Source organism: Mauremys mutica, chromosome 10 (genome assembly GCF_020497125.1).
Source record: "Mauremys mutica isolate MM-2020 ecotype Southern chromosome 10, ASM2049712v1, whole genome shotgun sequence".
Classification (NCBI taxonomy): domain Eukaryota; kingdom Metazoa; phylum Chordata; order Testudines; family Geoemydidae; genus Mauremys; species Mauremys mutica.
In genome coordinates this window covers 86790340-86814779 of record NC_059081.1, presented here as the reverse complement: position 1 = coordinate 86814779, position 24440 = coordinate 86790340, and the positions used below count along the sequence as shown (strand labels likewise).

The 24440-nt window shown below is 49.4% G+C and overlaps 1 protein-coding gene across 2 annotated transcripts in view; it reads left to right on the top strand.

Moving 5' to 3' along the window:
- The window catches only part of COL6A1 (collagen type VI alpha 1 chain), a 69759-nt gene that overhangs the window by 7088 nt on the left and 38231 nt on the right, over positions 1 to 24440 (top strand). Inside the window, exons 3-19 of one of the 2 annotated variants that reach the window (XM_045031809.1) lie at positions 334 to 534; positions 5641 to 5800; positions 6798 to 6917; positions 7058 to 7078; positions 7943 to 7963; positions 8065 to 8109; positions 8867 to 8920; positions 11117 to 11161; positions 11294 to 11320; positions 12270 to 12296; positions 12397 to 12441; positions 13396 to 13449; positions 16030 to 16092; positions 20514 to 20576; positions 21265 to 21318; positions 21403 to 21438; positions 22508 to 22570. In XM_045031809.1, coding sequence (XP_044887744.1) covers positions 334 to 534; positions 5641 to 5800; positions 6798 to 6917; positions 7058 to 7078; positions 7943 to 7963; positions 8065 to 8109; positions 8867 to 8920; positions 11117 to 11161; positions 11294 to 11320; positions 12270 to 12296; positions 12397 to 12441; positions 13396 to 13449; positions 16030 to 16092; positions 20514 to 20576; positions 21265 to 21318; positions 21403 to 21438; positions 22508 to 22570 — 1099 coding nt within the window. The remainder of the gene's footprint in view (positions 1 to 333; positions 535 to 5640; positions 5801 to 6797; positions 6918 to 7057; positions 7079 to 7942; positions 7964 to 8064; positions 8110 to 8866; positions 8921 to 11116; positions 11162 to 11293; positions 11321 to 12269; positions 12297 to 12396; positions 12442 to 13395; positions 13450 to 16029; positions 16093 to 20513; positions 20577 to 21264; positions 21319 to 21402; positions 21439 to 22507; positions 22571 to 24440) is intronic. The other variant, XM_045031810.1, reaches the window with a different exon arrangement.

Sequence of the window (24440 nt, the reverse complement as noted above, 5' to 3'; positions counted from 1 at the left end):
AAGCATGTTTTCCTGTCTTTTAATCTTTCATCTCCCCACATCGCACAAGACACAGACCTGAAGGAAAGACTTAGAGAGGCAGGACACTGACTGAGGCAGAGGCTGCACCGTTACCAAGAATGTTGTTTGTAAGTCACTAGGATGCTGAAGTCAGGGCAATATTTAGGTAGAGCTGAGAGAGCAGAAGGTCTGTACAGGGCCACTCCGCTGCAAGAGAGACAAAGCCAGAGATGTGTGGGGACTGGGAGGGGGCCCTGGCGGCAGTGAGGGGAGAGTACTGCAGGGGTGGGGGAAGCAGATACTGAAGGTGGGTGTCCCTGTTTGTCTCTCCAGGTATTACCGGTGTGACCGGAACTTGGTGTGGAATGCCGGAGCTCTGCATTACAGCGATGAGGTCGAGCTGATCAAAGGGCTCGAACGAATGCCGGCTGGACGAGATGACTTAAAGAGGAGAGTGTCTAATGTGAACTACATCGGGAAAGGCACCTATACGGACTGCGCCATCAAGAGAGGGATTGAGGAGCTGCTCATCCGGTGAGTGAGAACAACGCCTCCCACACGGGGTCCAAGGAGCACAGAGGAGATGGAAGGAGGTGGGCTGGGAGGAACCTTCTCCTCGTTCTGGGACAGTCATTTTCTGCTGCCGGTTGGCACAGCAGAGCTTGGCAGCTCTGTGCCATGCTGGCACTTTGAAATGTTCTGGAGAGGTGCTATGGTCTGATTTCACCACCTCCACCAGAGCGCTTCCCCCTTCGCTTCTCTGGGCTTTTTGTTTGTGTTTATCTCCAAAACCACTGGTGATCCTCAGCCGGTCGAAATCTCATCAGCACTCTGACAATGGACACCCACTAAGGGTCTGCTCCCCATTACATTTAGCTGCACCTCAGCCTGACTCCACTGCTTTGAGCATAATTTAGTAACTGCGTCCACAGTGGCCACAATCAGGTGGCTGTAGTTCTAAATGGGTGTAATTACAGGTGCAATTAATTGTGCCTGCAGTTAATTATGTGGAAAAATTGTACCTCTAATATTGACTAGAGCCTCTTTTTGCAAATGTTCATAAGAACGGCCATGCTGGGTCAGACCAATGGTCCAGCTAGCCCAGTATCCTGTCTTCTGATAGTGGCCACTGCCAGGTGCTGCAGAGGGAATGAACAGAACAGGGAATCATCAAGTGATCCATCCCCTGTCGCCCGTTTCTAGCTTCTGGCAATTGGAGCTTTAGGGACACCCTGAACATGCAGTTGTGTCCCTGACCGTCTTGGCTAATAGTCTATCCTCCATCAACTTATCTAATTCTTTTTTTGGACCCAATAGTGTGACTGCCCAGATGTAGCCATAAAGGTGTGGCAAAGCTCATCACACAAGGCTCACCTCTCTGAATACTGACTAGAGAGCGAATGGGCCACTTCACCCTGAATGGAGCCTGAAATATGTGTTCACTACTGATGCTAAACAATCTGTTCCACTTTGTATGTAGCTGTGACACTCTGAGTACCTCTCCCAGACCCTCAGGAGAACTCTGTGTCAGCTCGAAAGCTTGTCTCTCTCACAAAGAGGAGGTGGTCCAGTAACAGGTATTGCCTCCCCCACCTTGTCTCTCTAGGGAGCTCTCAGCATTTCACACAGGGGATTCCATCTCTGTATGGGACATGCCTCCTCTTGTTATATTACAGTAGCTCCTGGGGCCTCAGCTGGGATCCATTGCACTAGGTACCCTACAGAAAGACACAGGGTCTTCCCTAGACAGATTGCAATCCACGGCATAGAAAGGGATCTGCACAAGGTGCAAAGTTCGATTTGTACGGACTCACTTGTAGGTTTGGGGCCTAGATCAAGCAAAGACCCAAGAGAGGTAAGAAGCAGTAGGAGGGGAGGGAGGTCTGTTCTAATAAGAATATGCAGTTCTATAGTCCGACAGAGTGCACAGCCTGAGTCTACAAAATTAATCTAAGCCAACTGAATTTACATTTACCTTGCAAATGTCTATTTTTAGACATTTTAAAACTTCTCCATTTTTCTATTTAATTATTTTTATTGAAAAAAACCCTAAATTTGAAGTGAATTGAAAAGTTGAACTAAATTTCCCCAGTTCCTTTCTCCCACTTTTTGAGCTTTTTTGTAGTCCCAGGAGACACTGGTGGGACAGAGAAGGGCAGGGTCAGGGGGCATAGAACAATTACAGAGCAACTCAGTGATTAAAAAAATCCAGATTTCAATAGGTACCACAAGGAGAGCTGGGCAAATAACGGATTTTTCAGCTTGTGAGCAATCCCCCAAAAAGAATTTGCTTCCAGCTGAACCTAAAATGAAATTTTTAAAAAACATGAAGTGAATTGAAAAGTTGAAAAAAAATGTTGGGGTGAAACAAAATGTGTCATTTCTACATACACCATTGTAGAAGATTTTTGATTGTTTTGGAAAAAAGTTATTTTAAATTGAAAAATCAAAATGTTTTGGGTTTTTTTTTAATTAATTTCGGGAGGGAGGGTGAGTTCAACCAAAATAATTAGGTGAAATCTACACAAATTCGCTCAACCTTTTGATGTCACTGAATCTGCATTTTTGGCCAAAAATATTTCCCCCAGCACTAGTCCCAGGTCTGTGTTGATGTGTTTCATGTTGCTGGGAAAGCAGCACAGCTCAGTGCTAAAGTTTGCAGCATAGTTGCTCTGTTGTGGAAGTAAACTGAGATGAATATCTGCTAGTTTTCTCCATTCACATACTGGATTCTTGAGCTAATGGGAGAGGATCCTTCCCTCATGTGGCTCATGGAAGCACCAACCCCTTTAACTGTCTTACATGGGTCGTGATCAAAATTGTGACACTTGGGTCTCATTCTCTAAGGAGACTGAATCTGCACCAGTCTTAAGAGCACCTCTTAGTGACATGATCTTCAATTGTACGTAGCTTTATATAATGGGAGCAGGCCAGCCGTTCAGAAAACTGCATCTCAGAATGAGAGTGACAGAATTGCTCCAGCTACCCAGACCAGCTGCCCCACTTTGCCCAGGGGACAATCAGGACAGGTGAGGTTGAACAAGAGTCAGTTTTTGAGACCTAGAGCTTCCTCACCCTCAGAAGAGAATTAGAAATGGGACCTTCCCATAGTAGCAGCAGGTGGGCTGAGTCTGAATGGGGGAAGATATCACTGATTGCCCAGGTAAAGACCTAGGACACTGCAAGTCTGGCAGTGTAAACCCAGAGATGACAAAAGTATATTTTGTAGCGACATTGCTGTTGAGGAAGCCAGCTCTCTGAGCCGAACCAAAGAGAGAGACGGCAGAGAGAATGTTGTCCTTGGCTCTCGGATGAAGCGATTCGCCGCCACCCACTTTCCTGTAATTGGCAGCCTTTCCACAGTGGACTTGACTTGAATCTGAATGGAGAGCAACTCAAAGGTGGCCCTCGCGTGGGATTGTTAACAATACTGGCAGAGCTAATTGTGGGAAGTAGCTCTGTGCTGAACCCAGGCGTAATACAGGCATCTCACTGCTGATCCTTAATGGATACACCAGGCAATGCTCTGTCACAAATAGAAAGTTGAGGAGGTGTTTGGGGAGGCTCTGGCAACTGGCAAAAGCAATGTGCTGTGCAGAAGTGAAGTCCACAGTGTTCTTTCTGTAAAAAAAAATGTATATATGGAGATATATCTATTGCAAAGAACTGGAAGGAACCCTGAAAGCTTGTCGAGTCCAGCCTCCTGCCTTCACTAGCAGGACCAAATACTGATTTTTGCCCCAGATCCCTAGGTGGCCCCCTCAAGGATTGAACTCACAATGCTGGGTTGAGTAGGCCAATGCTCAAACCACTGAGCTATCCCTCCCCCTGTCCATTGGGTATGGCAACCGGATAAAAACTGTTGTGTTTAGAGAGCCCCTCCAAGCCTTATCCCACTGAGGCACTGGGGGACACTGCACATCAGTTTGATGTTCAGAAACAGTCAAATAAAATGTGGGGTCATTAGATAGCCGGGGAAGGTACTATGCTGGAGCTGGCTGTGGGTACAACAGCTCTACTAACAGTGAGGACACGTGGAGGGAAGGGCTGAGTCAGATATCCTGGCTGGGGCACCCCAGCAAAAGCATAGTTTCCTAAGAGCTAGGTGGGAAGCAGAGGAGCCATTTTCCAGCAACACCCAGCAACCAGGTCTCAGGCTTCCAGTAGCAGAGTCAGTGCGTCTCATGGGAATTGTTTAAGGGGAAGCCAAAGTGGACCAGGAAGCTAGTGAATCCCCCTGGTTACCAGTGAATCAGGTTTAGATTAGGATGTGCTGTTTGTAATAGGTGAAGTCAGAGCTTGTGTGTGTCCTTCCTAGTTCTGTATGCTTCTTAGCATGCCGTTTAACCCGTCTTGTCACTCAGGCCTGAGATCTTCATTCCCATAGATGATAACCAGAAGCAACACCGCTTGTGTTGTGACGAGAAAAGCTCGGCATTATGTCACAGAACCTAACGGACACCGTTACTCCATGTGTGAGTGCACACGGCTTAATGCCCAAGTGCTTAGCTTCAGCTGGGGCGTTGCCTTTCTCCACCAGGCTGACAGAAGCCATCCTGATACTTTTGAAACTTGACTTGAAACTGCAAATGTGGGTTACTGCACTCCCCAGTAAAAGGCGTTATGTTCTCTGCAGCGATGCGGAATTGCCATGTGCTCTCTCCAGCCCACCCTCCCTTCCAGATTGCTTCAAAAGTTAGCTGATCAACTTGGCCTGGGATTGCAAGTACTCCACTCACCTTTCTGCTCTGTGTCCATTCACTGGAAGTGTTTCCTTTTGGAAGTCAAGCTGCTGTCTACACAGATGTTATCTGTGGATCTGAGTTTAGTGATACCGTACTGTGTAGTTAGATAGTCTGGGGATTAAATTATGAGCATTGTGTTTCTTTTTGAAATGCAGCGTATATACACTCTTCGTAAATAATCATTAATAATGTTTATCTTGCTGCTTCTGCTTCCTGCTGCCAAGTGACACGAAAAGGGAAAGATCTGGCTCAGTATGTTGTTGGTTTAATAATTCGAGTTCTCTGTATAGAAATATCCTTACATGTAATATTAAACCATCGCCCAAGGAAACCTAATTTCATTCCAAATATCCTTTTTATTACAATCATGTCGCAGGATAAGTAAGGTTCAGGTTAAAGCCATAAAACAACCTTACAAATTACGACAAACTCTTAGCCCAACCCCCACCTCACACTTACTATTTGTACAGTACTGGAGGGTGTTGGGGAGGGGTGGGGGGTGATCCCTGTGTTACTGGAAGTTCATCACTTGGAATTCAGGACTTCACAGGAGACCAATCTATGATCTAATTTAAAGACATCCATGTTAAATGCTGATAAATTATTATTGTCCTAAAAATGAGGCAAAAAATTTCTCAAGAAAAGAGAACTGCAGGAAAACCCTGAACCGCTCCCTCTGAGTGTCACCATCAGTGTAATCAGGCTGAGAGGCCTGCCTCTTCCAGTGCTGTATACCTGCAGACCATTAATCCTTCTGTCGCGAGTGCAGCAATGTCCCCCAAACAGACATTGCCGTAATGCTGCGAAACACGGCGAGCGTAGGTAGTGTCCGAATAGACGCGGGGGCACTCAGCAAAGCTACCCATTTCCAGCTAACCATTTTGAATTGTTACAGCGGCTCCCATCAGAAGGAGAACAAATACCTGATTGTGGTGACAGACGGACACCCCTTGGAAGGGTACAAAGAGCCATGTGGAGGACTGGAAGATGCTGCCAACGAAGCAAAGCATCTGGGGATCAAAGTGTTCTCCATTGCCATTTCTCCTGACCATCTGGTATGAATTGCTCAAATGTGGCCCTTGTTATAGCCTGGGTATTTCATAATTGGAGTGGAAAGGAATGAAACTAGAAACAGGATATTACTGAGTGGATTCAATTAATCCTCTCTTTGATGCAGAGGGTCCCATGACCTACAGTAATTCCAGGATGGGCAGCCAGTGAGTATAAAGTTTGAAGCTGGGGGAAAAAATGACAATTAGAAATAAAGTACCAGCGGAGCTATGCCAGTTGACACCAGCTGAGAATCTGGTCCGATGCCTGTAATTAACACAGATGGTCCCCAAACAAATTCCTGGATCTGACACCCACATCTTAACTCTGGGGAAACTTGGATTCAACTCCATAGTTGAATGTTATGATTGATCCTATTTCTACATTCAGCTGAGCAAAAGCATCAGATCCCAGCAGGCCCAGACACTGAGATGAAATTGAGGTATGGTACTTTCTGAAACCATGCTATGCAAGATGGCAGTGTATGCCAGCTGGGCAAGAGAGATGCAGACACAGTGCCCAACCCCAGCGACTTTTAGCATGCTATGCTTGAGGCAAGCTAGTGCGAATCTGTCTCCCCACAGTGGGAGGCTCATTCCTGGCTGCAGTGTAGATATACCCCAAAAGATTTAAAGCATGTTTGTCTGATGGGTCCTCCTAAAAATAGGAGGAGGTTCATGGCCCAGGGAAAAGTTCAGCTGGCTTCCTGAATGCCAAGAACATGGCACTGCCTCTCTAATTTCTCAGCCCCTTCCCCAAGTATTATCTCAAGCCTGGATAATACTGTCCTATTCCCAGGACAGATGATACAGTTCCTGAGACACTGATTTCTTTGCATGGGCAGGCCACTTCTAGAATGTAGCTTACAAGGCTAGCACATGCAGGGATGCCATCAAGTCGTGTTAGTTGAGTTAATCATGGATGGAAGGGTACTTCAGAGGTATCAGAGCTCCTGATCTCCTTTGAGTCCAACCTTGCTGCTTTGTTGTTGTTTTACCCCAGGAACCAAGGCTGAGTGTTATTGCCACAGACAACAGCTATCGTCGCAACTTCACAGCAACCAGCCTTATACAGTCTCCGGTAGATACTGAGAGTACAATAGATACCATCATAGATATGATTGTGAGTATTCCCTTGCTCTTGCCCGCCATTGCTCCTGGCCCCACGTCTCTCCTGTCTATCCCAGCCCACTGCCGCGGGGCATTTGGCCACGCTGGTCTGAAGGAGCTCATCAAATGTTTGTACTGTGTTTGCTATTTCAGAAAAAGAATGTGGAACAAGTGGTGAGTCTTGCGTTCTCCGGGCTTTTCACTTGTACAGCAGGGGCCCACTGCCCTCTCCATCTGAACGTGTTCCCTTCCTAGCCCCCTCTCCCTCGCTGTCTGAGCCAAGCTGACCCTCCTGTGAGCCACGCCGAAAGGCAGCGCTTGTTCTCACTTCGTCCTACACAGCAGTGAGCCCAGAGCCAGGGCCACTGGGCTGCCTCCATCTGTAGCCCAGAGGCAGTAAAGAGATGCAGTGTCACTCCTCCCTTCCAGGCAGTAAGGAACAAACTATACCAGGCCTGGAGAGCCACCCCTGAGCCTTTTCTGCTTCCAGCCCCCCCGGGGGTATGCAGAGCTTTCGCGGCTGAGTGACATGCCTTGAAATCTCCTGCCTATGCACAGTTCAGCTCTGGGGGAGAGGGTGCACCTGTAGCTCCTCTTACTCCTGCTTGCAAAAAGCACAGGGTGCCCTCTCTTAGCTAGCTGCTAGCAAGTACCCAGTGGGGTGGAGCCTGGCCACGCACCCAGATGTACGTTGCTATGCCCCATAGGGTCCAGCGAGTGCAGCTGAGCATAGTTGGGGGAGAGACTTTCGGGTTTCTTAATATCACATCAGAATAACCCGGCCTCCCTGTACAGGGAGAGTGGCTCGCCTGCAGACTGTGATACGCCAGGTCTCTTCTTGACCTCATAACAGCGTAAGTCGCCATCGGGTGCTGCCTGTCTGGACACCTACAGTCTGATCCAGCTCGCCCCTTCCTGGGTTTATGCCAGTTTGTGGTGGGACGGCGATAATTCAGTTTCAATTTCTGCCCAGGTTAACTGTGGTAGCCCAGCCCCTCCATGTCTCTAACATTGTGCTTTCTTCTTCTCTCTGGACAGTGCTGCTCCTTTGAGTGCCAGGTGAGTGGGGTGCTACCAACCCTCCGTTAGCTCGCATTGAGTACATCTTTCTGCATGTCTGTGCACATGTCCCTGCTCTAATCATTACATGTTTTTTGCAGCCTTCTAGAGGGCCTCTGGGACCACCTGGGGATGCAGGATATGAGGTTAGTAAATGAACACACCCAGCAACTGCCCTGCCATGGGAGTGAGGCTGAGATGGGGAGCAGAGATCCCACCGGAGCAGAGATCCCACTGGAGGGACTTGGGGAGGCCATGGGACAGGGATACTCATGGCATAATCACCATCTGTCTCCATGTGGTTTGTTCTCTGCCTGTGGCCTTCCAGAGAGAGGCTGCCTGAGTCAAGAAAATATAGATTAAGGATCGAGCAGAAGTCAGACTTACTGACCAGTCATTGCCAGGATCCCGTTCCAATGCCTGTGGGAAAGTCAGCGCCATGTTTGCTTTTCCCCAATCCCCTTCTAGGCTGGGGTGGGAGATGACAGATGAGATTGGGAAATAAGGAACTAGCCATGGGGAGAACAGCAAAATCCTTCGAGCCCATTGGCTACAATTTCCAATTTGCTCAGTGGAGCGCACTGCTCTCTCTCATTAGCTCTAGAGATGTAGTGAGCTGGCCTGCCAGAGGTGCTGCTGTTTATGAATCCGGAAGCGCCTTGTTGATGAGCACCTTGTCACAGACCCAAAGCAAATGAAGTCATTTGGTCCTAGACAATAAGACTAGACACATATCCAGCTGATCAGAAACATTAAGCTAATGACAATGAGCATGCCTGGGGCCACTTGTTCTTGGAGGAGAGTCACTCCAGGGAGTTATGCTGGGGATGAAATTGGATCACTTGATAAAGCTACATATAAATAGAGATTGTGTCCTACATTGATAAATATTTTGTGTTTCAGGGTGAAAGAGGAAAGCCAGGTCTTCCCGGTGAGAAAGGAGTTGCTGGAGACCCAGTAAGTAGGGAAAGACTCACGAGGCTTTGATGGGGGAGATTGCACCGGAGGCTATGCTTTGACCCTTAATGGCTCGTGTGAAACACTCTAGAGCCCCTGGGACAGCACTCCTTTGTGGGGTGGGTCTGTATGGTCACCTCCTTCTGGGCTAACTCCATTGTAGGATGGTGCTGCATGCTCACCTTGTTCTGGGCTAACTACATCATGGGATGGTGCTAAGCAGTCACCTTGTTCTGGGCTAGCTTGTTGCATTCCAAGAAGACGTTTGAAGGTGTAACGTTCTGTTTCAGTGTCAGGTACAGTGATGTTCACACCGGCGTGCTGTGGCACAGGCCTTGTTTGCACGGGTCATGGGGCAATATGTTGCTGGTTTTCCAGTCAACTGTAGTTCTGACCAATACGTTTGTCAGACTATCATGTAGCTCTGCCCAACAATGGATGAGCTAACATGTTTACAGTGCTAGCTGTCGATGGTCTAACACTGCAGGAAATATGATGCCCTGGACTCCAGATAATAAACAGGATGTACCCTGTTACATGAGAATGTCCAGTCTGCTAGATCATACTTTCCCTTATTGTGACCCATCTGGAATTTTTCTCGTCCTTCCCCCGCCTCCTACTTCTTTTGGGGACCAAAACTAAGGGGTCTTAGGAAATAAAACCTCTGCAGCAGCTGCCCAATAGGCCACTCATAGCTATGACTCTCTGCACAGACCCAGCCTGCTGGAACGTCCTGGCCACAGTCTCCAGCATTGCTAGGGAGTAAGGACAGCCCTGTGCTGGGCCAACCAGGAAGCAAACCAAAGTAGCCAAATAGAACAGATGGATTGGTAATGACAGGCCTTCCCACGGCCAGTGGGTCAATCAAGAAAACCTAAGGTGGTGAGGAATCTGAATCCCTGACTGGCCCGAGTCTGAGGAGAGATGAGCTCCAAAGATGATGCAGCATTTCAGTAGTAGCTGGCCTGGAGATTGCCTTCACTTCAGCTTCTCTTAAGGGTCGGAGGGGTTCTATAGGCAGGTCTAAGTTTGGTTCCCACACAGGAACAGTGCAGTGCAGAGGGAAAGGGTATCTGGTAGCGACATTTGATTGGTTACAACAGAATAGTAGACCGGCCAATGAGAGCTCCCTCCCTGCCCCCACTCCCAGTCAGGGCCACAGTGTTTCTGTGGGACACCATGGCAATGGTGCTGAGAGTGATGACAATGGTCTGAGGATGACTCAGATGAGAAGCCCTTCATCTTCTCACTGCAAACCTGTAGCCACCAGGCCTCGTGCCAAACCCAAAATAACCAGTTTTCCTACAGGGTATTTCTCTGACTCACCCATCCCATGGATGCCCGCCTCACTTTGGCACCAGTGCGCCTTTCCCACTATAGACAGGGCAGTGTTACAGGGAGGTGTTTAATCTGCTAACAAGAGGAGGAAAACATCATTTTTCCTCCTCCCCTTTTTATTAGGTACATTTATTTTTGTAGGTGCATTTCTCCCACACCCATCAGTGCGCAGTCAGCTTGCGTGTTTTCAGCTTAGAAAACATGTGACTATATATTTTCTTCTTTGTAGTTTTTTTCCTAGACTTAACTTTCATCCCAAATGACACCTCTTGCAGCTCTCAGTTTCCCCAGCCCTGGATTTTCAGATATTCATATCGAGAGCTTTAAGGGGATGAATGCTTCCTTACTTCCTTACCTTCCCAAAGAGGCAATTGTTTCCTTTAACTTCCTGAGATGGTTAGATGCTTACAACATAAATGTTAATGAGCACTCTCTGTGTATACAGGAATCGCTCTGTCTGACCCACTGGCAAAGTTTGGATTTGAAACCCAGCAGCAAAATTTGCACTGAAATACCCAGTGTAGATTTGTCAGAAATAAATCAATTTGTTGTCATGTTCCTTTGTATTTGTTGATAAGATTGGAGCCCAGGTGTAGGGAAGTGGGTGTTATGCAGATGATGAAAAGTGAAGCTCAGTTGAATGAAGTTCTGAAGTGGACAGAGATATTTCAGGAACATGATTTTTGGCATGTGGGTTTTTGTTGAATTTGTTTTAAAACCTAGAAATCCATCATAAATAGAGAGAGCTTGAATACCATCCTCCCCTTATATATACATAGTATGCTGCTGAACAGGAGGGGTTGTGGTTAATGATTTCCTGCTATAAAGATTCTAATGTGTTGTGATTTTGTACTCTAGGGCAAGCAAGGTGACCTGGGACCCATTGGCTACCAGGGGATGAAGGTATGTATAATTTCCTTTGCAGTCTATTGGAGGGTGATTAGGACTAGTAGCATCGTCATGGCATCTTAGAGCTGTGTTATGATGCACACTTCATTGTCTCAGTTTAATTGTTGTCTGTCTTTTGCTGTTTAGGGAGAAAAAGGCACTCGAGGAGAAAAGGTGAGTGTGGCATGCAGTGTGTAGTCAGTGGCCTTCATCAACCCTGCAGGTTTTGCTAATTTTCTCACACAGTCTCCTGTGACAACCTCCCCCTTTGGCAGCATGACTAGGCTTTCTCCTGGAGACTGTAATGTGGCCTCCTCCACTGCCACTGTCAACACTGTGTCCCGGGGGGATCCATCAACTACGTTTATCTACTTCTGTGCTCCTTTGTCAGCTTAGTGACTCTATGGTTGCGTCTCCCTCACACACAAACACACACTGCTATGGGTGATTGGTTTCCCCTCATGACACTCACACCAGAAGAGCTTACCTCAGGAGAGTAAAGAGAAGCAGGTTTTTCCTAGGCTCATCAGGACTCTGACCCTGGCTGATTCAGCCCCAGTGGGGTCTGCATCTCCAAACATTGGCAAGTTGAGTGCGGGAGGTCCAGTACGACAACACAGCTGTGCATGTTGTCCTCACATTTCAGCAAGGCAAGGCCAGAAGGACAGGCCCTTTAGGACTCCCCACTGTGGAGTCAGGAGGGACTGGGGCTCAGAGAGCTGTAGTCCAGACTGATGATCCTTTCCATGAACTTTCAAGCCCAGCATGCTGGGCGTTTGCCCACCTGCCAGGTCTGCCCTCTCCTCCAGCGCCCTGCTAGGAGCAGCATGTGATCCAGGCAGTTGAGACAGAGACAAAGTGCTATGGATGGTCGTTGGAATATGCACCAGAGTGAAGTGTTATCTCAAAACACCAGCTACCCGCTGGTGTGAATTTGCCCGGAGGGGGGGAGCCCTGCCTCCTTTACTAGAGAAGAGGCAGGCCGACTTCGAAGGGGAGCTTGCGTCCTGTGTCTCCCATCCTTCTTGGTCAGCTGGGCCAAGCCGATGCACAGCCCACCCACGGCCAGGAGGTGAACGTGACCTGTCTGCTGTCACTAACCTCTCCTCTCCTTTCCGGACAGGGCTCGCGAGGATCCAAAGGAGCTAAGGTGAGCTGCTGGGACTTTCCTATGACTTGATGGGCCCTGGTGGGGTGGGGAGCGTGCCAGAAATGGTTTCTACACTGTTCTCTTGTTTCTCTCCTCCCAGGGGGAGAAGGGCAGGCGTGGCATTGACGGCATAGATGGCATGAAGGTGAGTCTCGCGCTTAGGGGCACAGCGTGCTGGGAGTGCTGTCTCTGTACGCTGGTTTCCATAGAGACACCTGTGGGCCAGGAGCCTGATGCCGGAAGGCCAGGAGGCTCTGTTTGACTCCAGGGCGTTTTGGGCTCCCCATGCCCTCAGGGGTGGGGGTGGGGTCCTGGCACACAGTGATTGGGGGCTGGGTGCAGGAACAGACACTGATCTAGGACCTGCAGTAAAGCCATACAGCTACTGGGATGGGAGCAGCCCAGGAAGGGAGAAAGGTGAGGCAACTGCCCAGGCCTGACCTCCCCCTGGCAGCACAGGTCCCAAAGGAAGAAATCTGGCCTGGGGATCCAACGGAGAGTTAATGCTCCGTGTGCTGAGGGCTCCTTTCTGGATTCCCACTGAGAGGCCTGTCACTAGGACAGGGCCTGGGCTGGGTGTCTCAGCTGTTCCCTGCCCCTCCGCCCCTCTCAGGAACAGAGTGCTCCCTCCCGGCTGTAGTCCCTCACTCTGCAGCCCATCCCAGCTGTGTCCTGGCACACTGCATGATGTAAAGCAATTCATCAGCTCAGTGGCATGCGCCCCCTGGCTGGCCCTCAGTCCCAAACTCCCACCCCTGGCCTGGGGATGGAGCCCCTCCTGCTGCCTTCGGGGAGGCAGGAGTTCCCCCAGGACTCCCTCCAGCACCGCTACCAGTAACACCCAGCTTTATCAGCAGCCGGCACTTCCTCCTCTCCAGTGGGCAGAGGGGCTGGCTACTGGGACTCGGGCATGGGACTCCCGCCCAGTCCTCAAGCCAGCCAGCACCTCTCTGTGCGACCACTAATCTGTCAGGGCTCGTCAGGGGGGGCTGCTGAACTGTGGAGGGGGGGTCCGCAGCTAGTACTGCCTTCACATCCCCTGGGCGCTGCCTGCTCACACCGAATGACAGTCATTGCCAGCCTTTTCCTTTCCTTCCAGGGGGAGAGTGGATTTTCTGGATTGCCAGGCTGCAAGGGATCTCCAGGATTTGATGTACGTACTTGGCTGGTTTGCTCTTCGTTACAATAACGAATGCAGCTTGATGTGGGGAGTGGTAGAGCCTAGGGCTGGAAGTCGGGCAGACTAGCAACCAGTCAAAGAGAATCTCAAAGTGGGGGGCTGCCAGGAGCAGGGCGCGACCCCGGCGGGGATGGGGGCGCAGCGCGAGGCATGATGGCATTCCTCATCTCCTGCCTAGGCCCTGTGGGTGTTGTCTGGGGTCTTGAGAGAGCAGAAAATGGGCTTTGTTGCCCCTTTAACCTTTGAGTTGTGACTCTAATTGGCTGGGTATGGATGGGTGATTGCTAGCCATATTTGGGTGCTAGCTCTGTATGTCGCATTCAGGGCACTGGTCAAATTGGGCTCGTTTAAGATGATATTTGCTAGAGCGAGCTGAGAGCTTGTGGCTAGTGTGAAAGCCCAGAAATCACCCTGGTCAGACTACAAAACCTAGCTGCCTGCAATAAAACCTTCTCTAGAGAGAGCGAGGAAGTTTAGCACGGGCCTAGTCTTCAGCTCTCAGTGCAGGAGCAAGGAATGACAGGCAAACGCCTAATGTTTATTGGCACTGCAGCACCAATCTCTGGCTTTCTCAGAGCACAAGTCAGGTGTCTGAAATTCGGGCAATAGTTTGCAAGACAGCAGAAAATACTCGCTCACCCAAGCCGCTGGGCAGTACACTTCCACTGAAGGGACAGAACCCCTGCCAAGCTTTGTAATGCAGGAAAGGGTTAACGGCCATCATTACAGCTGCTAGAGGTTTGAATTTGCAGGTAATTCACATGACTAATTCCCTCCTATCTGTGCTGTTCTGGATGGTACAGTAGTAGTTGTATATGAAATTCTAGGAGTAACAAGGTTTTCTGGGGTGATTTGGCAGCTTTTCACCCAGAGGTCCTTGTTGTGTGGCTTTTGGGTTTTTAAACTATTATATATAGGCAAATCTACAAGCTGCTTTGGGTGAAATCCTGGCAGAACTTAGGTTGGTGGCAAAACTCCCATTTTTGTGAAAATGTAATTTGCTCGTGGTGAGAACCTTGTTATCACAGTGTGGCTTGAAAGAAGTAATGTGGACTGTAAGTTTGTCCGGGACTTTCTATGCCATTCATCACCACGGCGTCCAAGTGGTTGGTCAGCATTTTCAAATGTAAGCCTCAATCAAGATGGGCTGATATTCCCAGCTGCTGAGTGTCTGCATCTCCCTTTGATTTTAGCTAGAGTAGTGGAGGCTCAGTCTTTTGATAGCCAGGACACTTTACTGAGATGGCCAAAGGCCTGATTCTGCAAATACCTATGCTTGTGGGTAAAGTTAGTCCCATGTGTGAGCATTTGCAAGACTAGACACTATATACTGATGGATAAAGGTCTCTAACTTTAGGGACTTAACTGAAAATTTTGACTATAGAGTTTAATCAACAGAGAACCCTGACTGCTAAACAGAAATAGTCTAGCTAATCCTTTGATTATAATGGAACCTCCAAAGGAGACGATTCGGTCTAGCTACACTGTGTATGTGTGAGAGTTTCCTTCCTAGCTGAACACCTTGTTTCAGACAGTTTGAAATTTGCCAAGAAGAGTAATTTTATTAAAACGAAACTTTCAAAACCTAAGGCCTGAATAGTCTGATGTGCAAATCCTGTGCCTTGACTTTTCAGGTTACATCATTCATCACTCAGGGGGTTGTTATTCCACAGCCAGTGGTCTGCTTTTCTAGGAAGGGTGTTTCAGTGTGTGATACATTTTCATTTGCTATACCTTAAATGTGAGTATTCACCCAGGAGGTGTAGTCCAAAATCCCATCAAATCAGTTATTTTTATACATACCCCACTTGGTTGCAATTTATACGAACTGTGGATTGTGCAGTTTCATTGGTGTACAGGCAGATTAAGTAATTAAAGGAAATCGTAAAATCAGAGTGAATTGTTCCACTGACGAATGCTTGGGAAAGGTTCAAGCCAGAAACGGTGTAACTAGGGCAGATCTTGATTCCCTCTTGTGTTTTCAATATGGGTCACCTAAAGATAATTGATCACAAAGGAGTGGGGAGCGTATCCGTTCCATTTGATGGATTTAAGGGGGTCAGGACCCCATTTTTTCTAAAAATCGTAAAATAACCACATTAGTATAGCCTTTGCCTGTTCATTTCTGTGTGCCAAGTTATGTCAGTCTCTTAATTGTTCCATTTGCCAGAGGTTAGATGACCAGTTATTTTCCATCTGTTCATGGCACAGCACATTATGCTTTAATGGCATTAATATAACATTCAAATTTAAACATTATCACTAGAATCCACCAATGAGGCTCAAAAGTGGCTTTGCTTTAATTTATTTTTAATTTCAAAAGCAAGTCAAGGTGTACAGCATTTTATAAGAAGACACGGTGTCGGAATGTGCCTCTCACAGCCCCAGAGATACCTAGCTCAAGAATACTTTACACTTCCTCAATCCCTGTGTTTCTGACTAGTTTACTTATTCACTTCTTCATTCCGAGTCCCCAGAATGTGATAGGCTATTTAGTGATGCTTGAGATGTTTGATTTTCTGCATATGTTGACAATAGCCTGGTTTTTAATAGGGATTACAAGGCCCTCCTGGACCTAATGGAGATCTTGGTCAATACGGACCCAAAGGACTGAAGGTAAGTCATGAGTCACACCTGGTATTAAATCAGCCATGATACATCTCCAGCTTCTGTCAATGCTATGGGGGTTTCAGGACACTCTGAGCTCTGCCCCTGCTAAATGTTAATGCCAGGAGGATGAAGTGAGAAGCCAGGAGGATACATGTACAATCCAGCACGAGAGAGTTGGAAATCATGCTCCTATTAACAGTAGATGGGCAGTACTGGCCTTGTTCTCTGCCTGCCACGTGGAAAGGGGATTTAGTTGTTTAACAGAGTGTGAGGTTGTTAAAGTTTCCTTGGCAAATCCACGTACCAACATGAATAACGATACTGCAGCTCCTACTTCATTACATTGCACTTGCAGAGCTAACTTGGGGCAAAAAAACCCTGGTTGAAGCTGTCCCTGCCTGCAGGTATATGGGATCTTGGGGAGCAATTACCACACAGGTGGGGTGCCAATTAATTTCTTTATTAAAGGAAAAAGGAAGTGGTGGGAATTTAACAATGAAATACGATGGGATGGGGTGTATAGGGTGTTTACAATAGACAATGATGGTGGGGGAGGGGGTTCTTATTGAACCGTGTAGGGAGTTCTAACAGTGGGGTACAGTAAGTGGGGTTTGGCACAATGGGATACAGTACAGTGAGTCAGCAACTCAACTTTATATAGGAACAACTCTAGATACAGTGTGGAATGTAAAACATACCAAAGAGAAATGCAAAATAAAATAGTAGCTTCTATATAGAATGGTCAACAATCTTAGATGGAATGTATTAAGTGGTTGGTGGCCTTATACACAATGTGACACAATGGTATCAATGCGAATACAAAGTATATCAGAAAAGTGGAAGTAAAATGTGAATCACAGTGCAATAATACAATATGGGTGATAAGTGAAATTATGCAGTGTAGACTTAATTTGTGAGGCTGTGATAGCAAGAGTGTACCCAAAGGCTGGGTCAAGAAACAGGAGAGGGGTGGGTGTGTGAAAAGTTAGTGGCAAACTGATGAGAGATGCAGCTGCAAGCAGCGAGAGACTCTGAATCCCTGCGAGGTACGGACAACAGAGCAGTGGGGGCAGGGGGAAGCAGCAAGGGGTTTGGGAAGTTCAGCGGGTGATGCAGACGTGGGGGAAAAAGCAGCAAAAACCTTATCTATCTTTTAACTTAATAAAACTTATACAAAATGACAAGCAGCTTCTACAAAGTAACAAAACAGGTACAGAATACAACCAGGCAATGACTTTCTAAATCTATCTTAACCAATGACTAGGCAAAACAACAAATATCACAATTCTAAGCAAACTATAACAAGCAGCTATATGGAGCAACAAAACAACGAACCATAGCAAGGCAGGTGAGACTTACAAGCTTTACAACCTTAACAAACTATGACTTATCAAACTAAGAAAGAAAAAACAAAACCTATGGTGCACCTTATGCTATGGGGAAGTTACAGAGGGCAGAGTGGTATGTGCCCAGAATACAGCTCCCAAGGCAGCCCCCAAGGAAGCTAAGGGATGGTGGCTGCAGCAGTGGATACAGCTGAAAGCAGTGAGCAAAGCCCACAGGAGCAGAGCTTAGCAGCAGCACAGACTTATTTTTTAGAGTTTAAGAGAGGTTTTAAAACACAGACCAAGGTTTAGCTTGAGTCTGTGTGCTGGGGAGACAGAGCCAGCAGCTAAAATAATAAAATAAAAGTATAGAAAGTTTCACAGAGGGATTCTTACCAGCCCCCAAGGCAGCAGCAGAGGCAGAAGCAGGCACAGCAGCAGCATCAGAGGATGCAGAGAGGACTCAATTCGTTCACAATAATCAGGAGATCTCCAGGCAAAATTTGTTGTTCATGGGAGGGGAGTTTAAAAACGGGGGTACGCTCAAAAATAAAACGAGAGCGGAGAAAGGAACCCCCAGAACCCCTGGCTGATCAGACCAGGCAGCAATGCAGGAATCTTTCTAAAGTCTGTTCAGAAAATGTCTGTTTATAAAGGCAAACCTAGGCAGCTTCCCGTCAGTTGCTCCGATTGGCTTCCCCTCTTACAGGGAGGAGAGAAAGCAGGGAAAAGACTGCAGGTAGGCATAGAACATGTCTGAACAAGTCCTGAGCCCCCAGGTGACTCAGAAGCACATGAGGTCTATGACTCATGCCCAGGATCTTAAAAACACAATAGGTCTTGCAGCTCTGGACAGTGCCCACCCTACACCAAGCCCAGGTTTAACAAGGTGATAACAGGACTAACCCTTTGAACAGGGCAGTGGTCCCACTTAGCACAAGTGGCCATCCCTTTGAGAAGGGCAATGGCTCTTGGTAAACAACTTAAGGGGCCCTCCCTTTGAGAAGGGCAGAGGCCCTGGTAAACAACTTAACAGCCAGGGAGGGGCGGCCACAGGAGGAGAACTAAAACAAAATGGAGTAAGGGAACAGCTGTAAGAAACAAAATGGAGCTGTAACAGACAGAAGCCAGTGGAGCTGCAGACTTGTGATACCCAGCGCTTTTCTCTCTTCGGGGCTAGCAAAGTCAAATGGTCTCCGTTTTGCTATTGCCCTTTTTTCTTCCATCGATCCCTAAACATCATTAGCATTAATGGATAAACATAAACACCCTGTCACAGCCCATTTGTATGTCTGCTCAGCGGGGTTGCCTTTGTGGAGTTCTGGAGACCAGTGAATCCAGCAGCTGAATGTTACGCCACCTGGTACTACAATGAGCCACAGCATAAGAGGCTAAGTAGTGCTAAAAAGCACCCTGGTCCTGGCAGCCCTAGGACAGCTAGCAAACAAGGCATTCCTTGGTCGAGCAGCCTTGGAAATGAGGCATAGGAGCTGCTCAGTCGTTCATCCATCACCAGCGTCCTCATGCTGAAGTGCACAGGTCACTGGCCAATGATAATAGACTTGTGTCTAGATCAGTCGTTCAGACTGGTGATGAACACAGTAAAACAGGTATCTGGAGAGCTGCAAAATGGAAAATGTTATCATGGCATTAGTTCTTGTAAGTCTAGGTAACAAAAAAGAATGCTATTGGCTGACACCGGGTGAGTTCTGAAAGGGCTTAAAATGTCAGCTGTTAAACGTAGACTCCGTGGTTCAGACTGTACTGTTTGTAACTCACTTCGGAAAGGCCCAGACTGACACGGACTACTGGGGCCACCAAAAGGTTCTTAGAAGTTTACAGGGCATCATGTTTCCTGTCAGAGGCTTAACTGGGCCACTTTCAGCTCTGTGGCTCATGGCCCTGTGATTTAAAGAACAGAAATTGTTCCCAGCAGATGAATGTGCAGCTGAAAATGTAAGGGGGATGTAATTTTGAAGCCTTGATATCATACTTGTCCCAAGGCTCTCTGTGTTCCTAGATATTTTTCACCAACTGAGCTGTTTGCTGTGCAGCTCTGAGGGTAGTCTCAGAGCTTCCTTTAATGGAATGTCTGCAGGGTGCAAAATGTGCTCGTTTGGTGTGCGGCAGTGTAATGCTGCTGTGCTTTTCGTGAAGGTTAGTCTCCAGACCTTTGTTTCTGGAAGGGTTCACACCACGGGGGCCAACCTAAAAGAGAGACTGAATAGTTGTGTGAATGTGGAGTCAACTCCTAACAAGAGACAAGGCATTTTCAGAAGACTGAGACTGATAGTTTGGGGCACAGTAGTCAGAATACATAGGCCACTGTGATGCATCACTTAGAATCATAGAATCTCAGGGTTGGAAGGGACCTCAGGAGGTCATCTAGTCACACCCCCTGCTCAAAGCAGGACCAAACCCAACTAAATCATCCCAGCCAGGGCTTTGTCAAGCCTGACCTTAACAACCTTTAAGGAAGGAGATTCCACTACCTCCCTAGGTAACCCATTCCAGTTCTTCACCACCCTACTAGTGAAAAAGTTTTTCCTAATGTCCAACCTAAACCTCCCCCACTTCCTCTGTTAGTGTTATCAGTTCCTTCACAGCTTTCCAAGCAACCCGAAATAGTAGCAGAGTGCGCAGAACAGTTCAGAATACACACAAGCAATCCCAGAACGCTTAGGGGCAGAGCAAAATGGATGCAGAGGTGCAGAAGCCTCGTAGTTAAATAAAACCATCTCCTCATCTCTAAGACGCCTTCCTCCTCTGAAACGTATAAACCCGGCCACTTCACAGCCTTGACTGCAGATGGCTCAAAGTGGCAAATTCCCTTTGAGGTCAGCGAAGTCCCTTTGGGTAAATCTGTCGGGCTTAAATCCCTGTCATTGGTGCGGAGAGTGCCCTAATGCTCTGTTACCCAGGGCTGAGCTCTCTGTGGCCAATGACAAAAATTGGTCTGACACTTGAAGGAAAAATGGCTTTTGGTAAGAGCTGGGTCTGGTTGCTTAAAGTTTGACACAACTAAACTCCAGGGTTCAAGATGGACCAGTGGGAGCTGGGAGTGGTGCTTTATATTTATAACACCCTTTATCTTTTGTCAAGGGAGGACCTGGGGAATCTGGGAACCCTGGCAGACCTGGGTATCCTGGAAACAATGGAGACAAGGTAAACCACCTTAGCAACCAGACTGTCCTCAGTCCCTGTGCTCTATCACCTCTGCCCCTGTTACTGCTGGCTAGAGCTGCCATGTAACTTCCAAGAACCTATGCATGGCAAGGGCACTTCTCCGCCTTTGCTCTCTGGTTTCTTCTAAAAATTCAAACTGAAAGTGGGGGATGGAACAGGACGTGCTGGCAGTGTGACCAGTGGGGAAATGTTTGGTTCTTTATACAGCTCCTCTTTGGGTCCAGTGGTTAGATGGGGTGGGGGGGTCTTATCAGTGGGGCTATATGGCCTGGCCTTCATCCCCAGAATGCTTATGCTAGTGTGTCACTGTCCTCACCCTCAGGAGCCCCATTACATGTGAGTGAGGTTAAGCCCATGCATAGGTATTTACAACAGCAGGACCGTAACCGGGGCGCTGGAACAATTTGTATAGTGGGGGTGCTGAGAGCCATTGGACCAAACTGTAAACCCGGGATATGGTGGAAAGCACTTCAAACCAGGGGGTGCGACAGCACTCCTAGTTCCAGCACCTACGGCCTTAACCCTTTCAGTCTGAAAGAGGAGACTTCAACCAGCCGTATTGCTTTCTCTGAAGACTAGATCGACTGTGTTACTAGTGCACAGCTAGTTTGTTACTCCAAACCCCTGTGGTTGATCTTGTTTGCTTGTGTCTGATTTGCCTGTCTAGGGACAAGCTGGCAGTCCTGGTGGCCCTGGAGAGAAAGGGGAGTTGGGGGATGAGGTGAGTCACGTGTGCGCCTGCATTTGGCTGATACGATTTGCTGGCCCTTTCGACTGTATTAACACTGTTTTCATGTCTGCCTAGGGAGCTCCAGGCCAAGTTGGCCCACCTGGAGAAAGGGTAAGAGCGCCCTGCTATACTGTACTTGCGGGTCACAAGCCATGGCGGGACGGGGGCCTGGGCATTTCTGGGATTGGCTACCCGTCAGAGGGGCTGAGGTGACTGAGGCGTAAGCAGAGACAGGCTGGGACAGGCTGAGAACGGTTGGGGAGCCCGCCCGGCGCATCCTTTCCAGCAGCTCCCTGCACTCAGCCTGCTCCGAGCCCTGGGAGTTCTGCGGCTAAGTCAGGCCGTTCTCTGGGGGGCTCAGGGGCGACCTGGGAGTGTTTGTTTAAAACCCTGCATTCGAATGTGCCCCCAGGTAACACTGATGGAACAGGCTGGAATCTGGCCACACATTCCTCCATTGCCTCATTTAGAAACTTGTTCAAACAGAGGTTAACTCTCCCCCCTCCCTACTGGGAGAGCTGAGCAAAGGGCTGTTTCTAGTTTGTGTATTGCTGTGTTCGTGTGTTGTAATGGTACACATGTGAGTGCATTAATGCAGTTATAACCCTGTGCCCCATGATCCTCAAAGCCGAGGGAGCCTTTGCTACTGCTGTCATACCAGCGCTGGACAGGCCGCTGTGCAAACAGCCAGGCGTTGCCCTGAGGAATTTGCAGTCTGAAGTGGGGGGTACGGTAGTCGCTCAGAGATGATAGACTAGGAACCAGGGATATATCTGCATAATGAGCTGGATTATTTCTCCTGTGGGAGGAGGCTCTGGGGGAGGAAATCTGTGGAGACCCCTCCCCGCCTTGTTGTTCCATCAGAGGATGGTGATTTGGATTCATCTCCAAACCTGGTAGATATCCAGGTATGGGGGACCTTGCCATCTTCACTGGGGCCCTGTGCTCTGCCCCAGCTGTGTCCCCCCCTTGGCAGTCCCTCCAGCTCCTGCTAGCTGCGGTGGCCTCTGTGAGGTGAGGAGAGGGGGGTGTGGTGTTATTCACATGTGGTCGAGGGGCGATCTGCCCCGGGGCTGGGTGGTCATGGGCCCCTGTGATCACGCTGAGTGATGCAGCGTGTCCAGCGCTGACCCTCGTGCGGAGCAGATTCTGAACCGGCACTCTGTTTCTTTCTAAACAGGGAGGCAACGGAGGACGAGGGCCACTGGGCACCCCCGGTATTCGTGGGCCCAGAGGAGACAAGGTAACTGCTCGCGTGCACGCAGCTGTGCCTCGCTCCTGGCTGGCTGGGCTCGCCACACCTGCTTCAGCACAAAGGCACTAACCTGGACAGGAAGGGAGCTGAAACGTGCTCCCAGCCTCCAGTCCCCACCAGACGGCTGGCCAGTCCTGTCACATGCCAAGCTCCCGCTGACTCCACTGGGCGTTACGAGAGCCACAAGGCTGCATGCCCGGGGCCCTGCTGCCTGTCACCTACCCAGCTATTCCTGCCGTGACTCTGTCAGCGCCAGCGTGCGCTGCCATGGCCATCGCTTCAGTGGGCTGCAGCGTGAGACTCCAAGGGACAGAACCAGGGTGGGGGGGAGGGAAGGGGCTGTGCAAAGCTGGCTTCATATCCCTTCATTGCTGGGGCGTTCTAGGCTCCCAGCCCTGCCCAGCACAGAGGAGCACAGCTCGGCCGTTCCCAGGGGAATGGGGCTGGGGCAGGCAGAAGAGGAAGGTAGTGATGTGGTAAAATCCCTCCAGCTGCAGAATTGCCTCTGGCTCCTCCGTGGCCACTTATGTGAAGTGAGCTACCTGCGAGCAGCTGGGTGTAGCTAGCTGGGCGGGAAGGAGGGACACGCCTTACCTGCTAAAAGCCAGGGCTGGGGACAGCTGCTCAGAGGCACAGCTACGCCCATGGCCTGTGGGGCACTGCTGAGGTGTCTGGGTATGTCATGGGTGGCAGCCCTGCAGAGCGCAGAGCCATGCTGGCCACTCCAGGAGGCAGGATTCATGGCGCGGGTGACAGGAAACGCTGGCCATGCTCTCTGCTCCTGCCTACCCCGTCTCCGGGAGAGGAGAGCACTGTGGGAAGCTACTGTCGCAAAGGCCCCTGCCATATGCAGAGCAGCCTTCCCTTTCCCACCCTGGGATGGCTCATCTTTGCCATGGTTTGGGGTAGGTAACGCCCGAACCTGTCTCAGGCCCAGCCAACCTGAACCTGACCTGAGAGCGTTGAGTCCTTTTCAGACCTGACCCAGGGCCTCCCCCCAATCTGTATCAGCGCTGTGCCTCATCCTCAGGGCTTGGCCGGGTGCCGGCTCCCCACTCCCCAAGCCCAATGCCCGTGACCTGTCTCCTGCCCTGGAGGCAGCTGTGCGCCCCGCTCCAGCCAGCCACCGCCCCCTGCTGTGCTGTGTGTGCTGCGCAGCGACTCATCAGCACGCTCGCTCCACTGCTCCCAGCCGCTCCCACGCCGACCTCACAGACCAGGGAGGGGATCAGAGACGACCTGGGTTGCTTCCCAACATGAGCCCAGCCCGACAGGTGTAGTTGGGCCCGGCTGGGTTTCAAGGCTCTGAACTGAAATCCCTCCCAGCTTGGTAATGGTAGCCTGGGAGGAGGCCGCCGAGAAGCTGCTCTGGCGGGAGGAACTTGTGGCTAAGTGTAGAAAAGTCTCCATTCCACATTGCAGCGAGGGGCCAGCCTGGGGCAGGAATGTTACTGCAACCCACTAAGTAAACAATGACCATGTGGGAAGGAGCTTCCCGAAAGCAAGGGAAAGGGTGAGAGAGATGAGCCCCAGCCTTGGGCTGACTCTCCATGCCCTGCCAGCTCACCGGCTGCGCTCATGGCAGAGGAGCTAGGCAATAAATGGCTTAACGGTTTCTCGCTGTATTAGCAACAATCCGGCGCCTTAGCCTCATGCGTTTGCTGCTTCGGAGCTATTTTGAGGGCGAGTCTCTCCGAGCTGTGCCGGGGCGCTGCCGTCTCCGGGTACGTGTGACCCAGGAGGGAGTGGGTGGAAGGGGAGGTGGGGAGCAGGAAAATGTGTGTGTGGAGGAGAGGGGGAGCTGTGACTCGGCTCCCCTTTAATGAGGGCTTGAGCGCCTTGCGTGGGCTGGGAGCCA